The 9243-nt window shown below is 41.2% G+C and overlaps 1 protein-coding gene across 1 annotated transcript; it reads left to right on the top strand.

The window, feature by feature from the left end:
- Positions 1-7331: 7331 nt before the first annotated feature.
- h1-0 (H1.0 linker histone) lies at positions 7332-8797 on the top strand. The gene has a single exon (XM_029709699.1). It carries the CDS (start codon positions 7571-7573, stop codon positions 8165-8167), a length of 597 nt encoding a protein of 198 aa, XP_029565559.1. The 5' UTR covers positions 7332-7570; the 3' UTR covers positions 8168-8797.
- The last annotated feature ends 446 nt before the right edge of the window (positions 8798-9243 follow it).

Genomic DNA, 9243 nt, shown 5'->3' on the forward strand with positions numbered 1-9243 from the left:
CCAAGAAAAAAATATAAAATAAGTTATTGTCTCTCTGTGTTTCATAATTTTCCTTCATTTCGCAAGAGGCTGAATGTATCTCGTGGAGAAATCATCTGAGCGAGCGAAACAGCGCCCCTCTGTCTCTGTATGTGTAGCCCATCTATCTGATGCTGTCTGGTCAAAAAGAGTATGACACTGTTGCCGCCCATAGCATTGACTAGGAGCATTTGGCCTCCCTTGACAAAGCATAGCTGATTTGATGATGTTGAAATGTTGAAGTTGAAATGGTGCAGGAATAGTAGAGGCAGCTCCTGTTTTTTTGCGACTTGCGGTAACTCTCCGGTGTTCTAAATAAATAGTTTTCCTAAAATTTCAGAAACATTAACTTGATTGACCATGGTGTAGACAGGTCATGTAACTGTTTGTTACATGAAATATGCTTTGTGGACTCCACAAGACAGATGTTGCTATCCAGTTTTGTAATGAAACAAAGGCGTGGTTGAATGTATTCTGCCACTGTCTTATTATTGTCTCGGCCTTAGGCCTATATATCATAAAAAAATATATACACTGCTCAAAAAAATAAAGGGAACACTTAAACAACACAATGTAACTCCAAGTCAATCACACTTCTGTGAAATCAAACTGTCCACTTAAGAAGCAACACTGATTGACAATAAATTTCACATGCTGTTGTGCAAATGGAATAGACAACAGGTGGAAATTATAGGCAATTAGCAAGACACCCCCAATAAAGGAGTGGTTCTGCAGGTGGGGACCACAGACCACTTCTCAGTTCCTATGCTTCCTGGCTGATGTTTTGGTCACTTTTGAATGCTGGCGGTGCTTTCACTCTAGTGGTAGCATGAGACGGAGTCTACAACCCACACAAGTGGCTCAGGTAGTGCAGCTCATCCAGGATGGCACATCAATGCGAGCTGTGGCAAGAAGGTTTGCTGTGTCTGTCAGCGTAGTGTCCAGAGCATGGAGGCGCTACCAGGAGACAGGCCAGTACATCAGGAGATGTGGAGGAGGCCGTAGGAGGGCAACAACCCAGCAGCAGGACCACTACCTCCGCCTTTGTGCAAGGAGGAGCAGCAGAAGCACTTCCAGAGCCCTGCAAAATGACCTCCAGCAGGCCACAAATGTGCATGTGTCTGCTCAAACGGTCAGAAACAGACTCCGTGAGGGTGGTATGAGGGCCCGACGTCCACAGGTGGGGGTTGTGCTTACAGCCCAACACCGTGCAGGACGTTTGGCATTTGCCAGAGAACACCAAGATTGGCAAATTCGCCACTGGCACCCTGTGCTCTTCACAGATGAAAGCAGGTTCACACTGAGCACGTGACAGACGTGACAGAGTCTGGAGACGCCGTGGAGAACGTTCTGCTGCCTGCAACATCTCCAGCATGACCGGTTTGGCGGTGGGTCAGTCATGGTGTGGGGTGGCATTTCTTTGGGGGGCCGCACAGCCCTCCATGTGCTCGCCAGAGGTAGCCTGACTGCCATTAGGTACCGAGATGAGATCAGACCCCTTGTGAGACCATATGCTGGTGCGGTTGGCCCTGCGTTCCTCCTAATGCAAGACAATGCTAGACCTCATGTGGCTGGAGTGTGTCAGCAGTTCCTGCAAGAGGAAGGCATTGATGCTATGGACTGGCCCACCCGTTCCCCAGACCTGAATCCAATTGAGCACATCTGGGACATCATGTCTCGCTCCATCCACCAACGCCACATTGCACCACAGACTGTCCAGGAGTTGGCGGATGCTTTAGTCCAGGTCTGGGAGGAGATCCTCAGGAGACCATCCGCCACCTCATCGTAAGCATGCCTAGGCGTTGTAGGGAGGTCATACAGGCACGTGGAGGCCACACACACTACTGAGCCTCATTTTGACTTGTTTTAAGGACATTACATCAAAGTTGGCTCAGCCTGTAGTGTGGTTTTCCACTTTAATTTTGAGTGTGACTCCAAATCCAGACCTCCATGGGTTGATAAATTGGATTTCCATTGATTATTTTGGTGTGATGTTGTTGTCAGCACATTCAACTATGTAAAAAAAAAAACATTTATTAAGATGATTTCTTTCATTCAGATCTAGGATGTGTTGTTTAAGTGTTTTTGGTGCAGTATATATAATAAAAAATTAAAAAATTAAAATATCACGGTGGCAAGGCATATGAACTAACAGGTTATAGAGTAAGCAATGCAATTATCAAAACACATAGTTTGCTAAATGTTTTATACATTTTTAGCTTGGCTTCCCCAGTGATTTTACCCAAGCACCCCTAATGGACTGCAGTACTAATGCTGCCTTTATCACTGGCAGAAACCTGAGCAGTTGCCCATATATTTGCAATATTACATTTGACTTTCTATCTCACATCTTCCTTCTGACACAAGATTGAAAACCAGACTGCCCTGGCGAAAAACATAGGTCGAGGTCACCCTAGACTGTAAGCTATATGTAGGCTAAGGTTAACACTGTTCTAGTGCCCCTATTAGGAGGCTGCTGCCATCTGTTGGTGAAAAGAGTTAACATCAAGGCCCAACTTCAGAGCTAAAGCCCGGGACCAAAAAGTATTTGTTTTCTTTCAAATACCTAAGGTGCGTAGGCGGGGTTTGTACTTTTCCGTTGAGTCCATTCTGTTAAGTCAGGAAGCTATATGAATCAAGTGCACCTTAAGTATTTGAAAGAAAACAAATAGGCTGCCGCATGGCAAGAGGTACTGGAGAGCCAAGTCTACGTCCAAAAGGCTCCATAACCGCTTTTACCCCCAAGCCATAACACTGCTGAACAATTAACCAAACGGCTACCCGGACTATTTGCAATGTCCCCACTCGCCCTAATTTTTTCTATTAATACTACTGCTACTCACTGTTTATTATCTATGTATAGTCATTTTACCCCTACCTACAGGTACATATTACCTCAATTACCTCAACTAACCTGTACCCCCACACATTGACTCGGTACCGGTACCCCCTGTATATAGCCTCGTTATTGCATTGTGTTACTTTAGTTTATTTAGTAAATATTTTCTTAACTCTTATTTTCTTAAAACGTTATTGTTGTTTAAGGGCTTGTAAGCAAGCATTTCACGGTAAGGTCTACTACACCTATTCGGCGCATGTGAAATAAAAAAATTAAAAAAAGATTTACTATTTCAAACCAGGTGGTGATATCTGTCAGTCAACAACCAAGCTTTATGTATGAAGCTTAACCAATGCTCACACATCATGACATTGTTAGGCTCTGTAAATAACTAATGGTTTACTAATGGTGTAAATAACTAATGGTTTACTAATGGTGTAAATAACTAATGGTTTACTAATGGTGTAAATAACTAATATGGTTTACAAAATAATTCTGAAGATTAGAATAGTTTCAGAACACAACCACGCTCCAGTGAAATATGATCAATATATCTAACCTCAACACCTAATCAGAGCTGAAAGAGGTAGCTAGGATACATCTAGATGACCAACAGAGAAAAAGCCTTGACAGTCTTGGACCTCTGCTGCTGGTCCAAAAACAAGATGCCCATTGGCCACACAACTTTGCTGCATTAACTTACTGAGAGCTGTAGAATATGTAGCCTAATGTTTTCAGTGCTCGTGATGTCAGCTAAGATGTATGCTAAGATGTACGCTGCTCTAGAAAGGAACCTGCTACACAATGAAAAGATCAAAGGCCTTTCCTAAAAACACTGTGATGGAATGGTTATAGCATGTGATCAAATTGAAAGCGGTCCTTATATATTCAATTTCGGCGTTAAACTGAAATGAAACATACTTCTGCTGACACGACATATCAACTCAAAAGCAATAAAGAGTAAGTTAATGGTTATATTCTTATTGTGGATCAAAGGCATGGACTATAATAGCTAGAATAGCCTTGATCAGACTAAGTCTGCTGGCTTGACTGACATCACACAGGTGCTTTTCAGATAAGGGGACTGTCAGGGGAGAGGGGGGTACAGCTGTCACAGTGGAAATAGTTACCTGCTCTAAATACTCAGCTCAGGGGGAGATGCAGTATTTAGGGGGCAGGAAAGTTGAGTGACTCACAAAGAGAGCCTTTGGCTGGTGCCCCATACAGACAAACTGCTCTGTGTGGCGTTGTGTGCGTGTGCGTGTGCGTGTGTGTGTGTGCATGAGGGTTGTGGTGCAAGCTGCTGCACTTGTTCTCCGTCACCTGCTCACCCAGACACTCGTGTTGTCACAACTGTCAAAAGTAAAAAAGTTACTCACACACAGTAACAGCATGTGTGTGAGTGAACACAGAACAACTGTGCAAGGACATAACATCAAACAAAATAGTTTTATAGTGCACCTTCAGGATAATTGATTTACTCTTTCATGTGCACTCACTTCATCTGAATGTATTCAAAAGTGACGAAACTCTACAGAGTATCTAACTACAGTTGAGGGTCTCAGATGGAAACCTTTTCATATAACGTAGTATATGTAGATCCAATTTGCTGTATTTGTATGCACCCTAAGACAATGGTTCCATGGCAACCATCCATAATAAACACACAAGACTTGAGCAACATGGAGATTGACATTTCCCATAATACTTTGAGACTGAGGCACCGCACGCCAGATCCAGAGAGGGTTTAATGAAAGGCTAAAATTACTATTTGGCAAAGGGATACATTTAGATGTAACTAAGACTAAGAATTTCTGACACTATTCTTTAGTTCTCCTCTAAGAATATATTGACGTATATGTGCAAACTTAGACCTCACTTGCCTATACTTCTTAAAGTAATGTAAACTACCTGACTTGCCGATACTTCTTAAAGTATTGTAAACTACCTCACTTGCCTATACTTCTTAAAGTATTGTAAACTACCTCACTTGCCTATACTTCTTAAAGTATTGTGAACTTTGTTTTCTGAATATGCAAGCTTTGAAATATGTAATTATTATTATAGCCCTACAGGATATGGGCATGACAGGGAGTTGTCATATGAAAAATGCTGAATAACAATTGTGTTTTCTTAACAGTCAATTGTGTTCTTATCATTAGGCTGCACTGTCTGCAAAAGTTAATTGTTAATAAGTTCTTGATTGCCTACGCCTGTCATAATAATTATTCATAAAAAAGAATAATAAATACAGACAATAATGTATAATTATGTTACTTATTATTACTAATTCCATCATTAACAACCATCACCATCATTCATCAATAATTGTATATTTCCTACATCTAACAATCACAACACACCTTACATCAGAAACAGGAGCAAAACACCCAAATATGGCACTATTATGCAATGATTGCGAGGTCTTACAAATGGCTGGAGATCCTGCACAGATTCAAGTGAGGGTATGTTTACAGTAGCCATAGGTCAATTAATTTACAAACCCTACAGTTGGCGCATTGACTACTGATTCATTATGGTCTTCAAATAATCAAAGAATAATGCGATGGATTCTGTTGACCCAACAGGCCGTCCGTCCATTGTTAAAGACGTCCCTCTGTCGGTGAAAGGAGGGAGTGGCCTTGTAGCGCGAGAAGTGCGTTTGGGTGCTGTTTTCAGCACCAAACCCTAGGCACAACCCCCGACGGAAGAACTACCCCTCTTCTGACACTTTTGAGTGTTCTGTGACCATAATGACCCACTAGAAAATGGACAAATATCGATTAAGGAGGCCATGAACGTCCGAAAGAGGTCGACCACTACTGCTCTCAAATTGTTGGCACTCGTCAGCGTGAATACGAATTTTCACTACATACCGAACGACAGTGCGCGCGCATTCATTCGTTCATTTAGCGCGCTCCCTTATGAACACTCACTCATTCACCCACTAACCCCCACATACTGTCGCACACGCACTTATAGGCTATTCATCTGAGAGAGGGAGGAGATAAAGGGTCAGAGCGAGGAAGGAGAGAGAGAGAGAGAGAGCATACAGCAAAACTGTATAGTCTTGGTCCGTCTTTGTGCAGTCTATTCCATAAGATTTTGAATACATTTTTCACACGATTTTTAATACATACGCTTGATGACTAGTAGGCTATGGGCATAACTAGGTATCATACTACTTGAATAATGGTCAAAATTGGAAACATCACCTGCTACAATTAGCCTAAACCTGCTTGACAGTGTTTTGTGACGTTATGGACCAACTGCAAAGTATGACATAAAAAGTTGTGATTACAATATATATATATATATATTAAGAAAAATAGTACGTCACAATTACTTTATTGATAACAGTTATAAAGACCTAATGTCAGAAAATGAATTAAAAAGTAATATGACTTTTACTAAGGGATCCAAGATGGCGTTTGAGCTACAGGGAAAAAATATCAGATGAAAATCTGAAATAAAAACAAACAATTGCAATGTTTCCTGTTGTAACAAATGTAGCCTGCATCACTGCGCATCAAACATGTATAGCAGTGGGAAATATGTGTTGATCCACGCGTAGTCATGTTGTTCAGTCGACGCTCCTATAGACTACCAGCCACTGAACAAAAGAATGTCATCAATGCGCCCTATGTTAAATCATAGGTTTAGTTTTGTGTAGATAGTAGTCACTCACACTTGAGCGAATACCACGTCAAATATCAGATAATCATGTTTCTTTTATGAAAATGTTGACAGATTCCGTGAATTATTATCAGAGAAGCAGATCTTTGGAGGTGTTGGCAACTTTCCTGACAATGGAGCACAGTCGCAAGAAGCATAGTGCCAGTTTGTTTATTCCCAATTCTGCCTTAAAACATCAAAGAAATGAAACGTAACCATTCCACTAAAGCCTATATAAATCTATATTAACATCAGATGCTTTACCCATACATCAGATATTCTGTCATTTATTTATAGGAGGTTTAACAGTAAATAATCTCGACCACGTCACTCAAAGTCAATGGCCGGGCTGTGTTAGTTCGAAAATTATATCGGTGTATTAAAAGCAAAAACGAGCAGTTGCACGGGTCAAACCATGTGCATTCGTTAAAGTATTGATTCATTTTCATTATGCATTCGTCATTTGTATCGTCGGTTCTGTCTGTTTGGGTCAATTTAATCGGAATTCTTCAATATTGATAACAAGGCGCAGTGCTTCGGGTAGGTTTTCATGAAATAAAAGTTTATCGGTCAGCGAATTCTATAAAAATATTAATATGCCCGTAAAGCCCAAAGTGTCTACTTTCAAGCCAGTCGATTTTGTAGACATATGCAATTCAATACTTTTTAAATTTAGCAAGAGTTCGAGGATGAAGAAACACAAACGGGACTACGTGAGTTCCATGGAGCTTGCTGGATCAGCTGCTGGCGGTTGGTGTTCTCAATCACGTCCGCGCGTCCGCTTCATAAAGTCAGAGGAACGTTTGTAGAATAAGATGCCTTAATAGAAAATCAGCTGTGACGCGCCATCGTGTGTGGTAAATTTACATCAACTTTTGGTATTATAAAGCTCTGCGTTATAGCAAATCCGGACCTTTCCAGGACTGTTACAAGTTAGGAAGTATTTATTTAGCAGCTTTTGACGTTTTGTGACAGACGGGAACACTTGGACTGAACCCGCATATTCTCACAGAATTCAACAACTCTCACGAGTCAACTATGGCAGAGACGGCGGCAGCTCCAGCCCCAAAGGCAAAAAAGGCGAAGGCACCCAAGAAACCTGCTTCACACCCGAAATACTCGGATATGATTAAGGCAGCCGTCCATGCAGACAAAAGCCGTGGAGGTGCGTCCAGACAATCTGTCCAGAAGTACATCAAAAGCCACTACAAGGTGGGGGACAATGCCGATTCTCAGATTAAGCTGTCCCTGAAGAGGATGGTGAGTGAAGGGGTCCTGCGCCACACCAAAGGCATCGGCGCGTCAGGCTCCTTCAAACTGGCTAAAGCAGAGGACACCAAAAAGGCACCTAAAGTTAAAGCCGTTGTGAAAGCAAAGAAGTCGCCTGTTAAAGCCGCCAAGCCCAAGAAGGTTGCAAAGCCCAAGAAGGTGGCCAAATCACCAGCAAAAGCCAAGAAAGCAAAAGTGGCAGTGAAGAAAGTGAAAAAGTCCCCGAAGAAAGCGGCACCAAAGCCCAAGAAAGTAGCAAAGAAAACCAAGGTGGCCAAGCCAGCCAAGGCAACGAAACCCAAGAAGGCCAAAGCTGCGAAACCCAAACCCAAGGCCGCAGCCAAGAAAGCCGCAAAGAAGAAGTAAATGGACATTTCAGAGAGACTTATTATAATAAAAGTCACTGTAAATACTTTGAGGAAATGTTTTTCGTATATGTAATATTATTTTTGTATGGTCTCATGCGAACTTATACGTTTTTACCTATAGTTTTCCACTCCATTGATGCAGTAAAAGAGGGTCTGGAATTAAAGTTTTGGTGTGTGACAGCATTCATTGTTGGGCTACTATGTAGGCTATTATTCCTCTGTGATCTTTGAAACCTGTAGCATATGGACCTGTTAGAAAATATATGTGACACTAATCTGGAATTATTATTGTTTAGGCTATTGGAACAAGTGAATAGTTATTGTTCTCTTTGCACGAGGTCATTCTGAAATTCTGAAAACACGTTTCAATAGCGAGCATTGTTAAACTATACAATGTATAGAACTGTGTAGGCAATGGACGTCAGCAAGATTTTCATGTGATGCGTAATGGCTCCAAATGCGGACTCTATGCTACTACTTTGTAAACCAACCAAGTTCAATTAATTAATGCTACTACTTTGAAAACCAACCATGTTCAATTAATTCAGTCTATTTGTAATACACTGTGGACTATGTATTGCATTACTTTTGAAACTGTTTATAATACAATAAACTTTTCTCATCGAAATGTGTCACAACTTCACGCGCATTTTAAGCAAGCGTAGGCGTACATGTCTAAGCTACCGTTCGCAACACTTATTTGAATGAATTGCACAGATTACGTAATCGAGGGGCTATTGAGGAATTAAACAATTATTAACTAAATTCTACGCATATAAAACGAGTCAAAAGGAGAGCTTCCTTGACATTGCAACCAGCTGAAAATGTTCGACTGGTATGAAGTTATGCGCCCCGGTATCCAAATTGGTAACATAATGAATAAATGTTTTATGTGGTTTATGCGGTTTGACTGAAACTATTAGCTACCGTAGACCTAAAAATGCCCTATATGATTCAATTACCTAGAATTGGGGTCATAGAAAGCCACTTCAAGGCTTTTTATTTTATTGGGCAGATGTAGTTCTACGCTACAGTTAGGACGTCACGTCTTAAGACAAAAACATACATAACACT

Source organism: Salmo trutta, chromosome 2 (assembly GCF_901001165.1).
Source record: "Salmo trutta chromosome 2, fSalTru1.1, whole genome shotgun sequence".
Taxonomy (NCBI): domain Eukaryota; kingdom Metazoa; phylum Chordata; class Actinopteri; order Salmoniformes; family Salmonidae; genus Salmo; species Salmo trutta.

Bases quoted from the DNA above. Each gene is read 5' to 3' on its own strand.
- h1-0 (XM_029709699.1), top strand. From the start codon at position 7,571: ATGGCAGAGACGGCGGCAGCTCCAGCCCCAAAGGCAAAAAAGGCGAAG.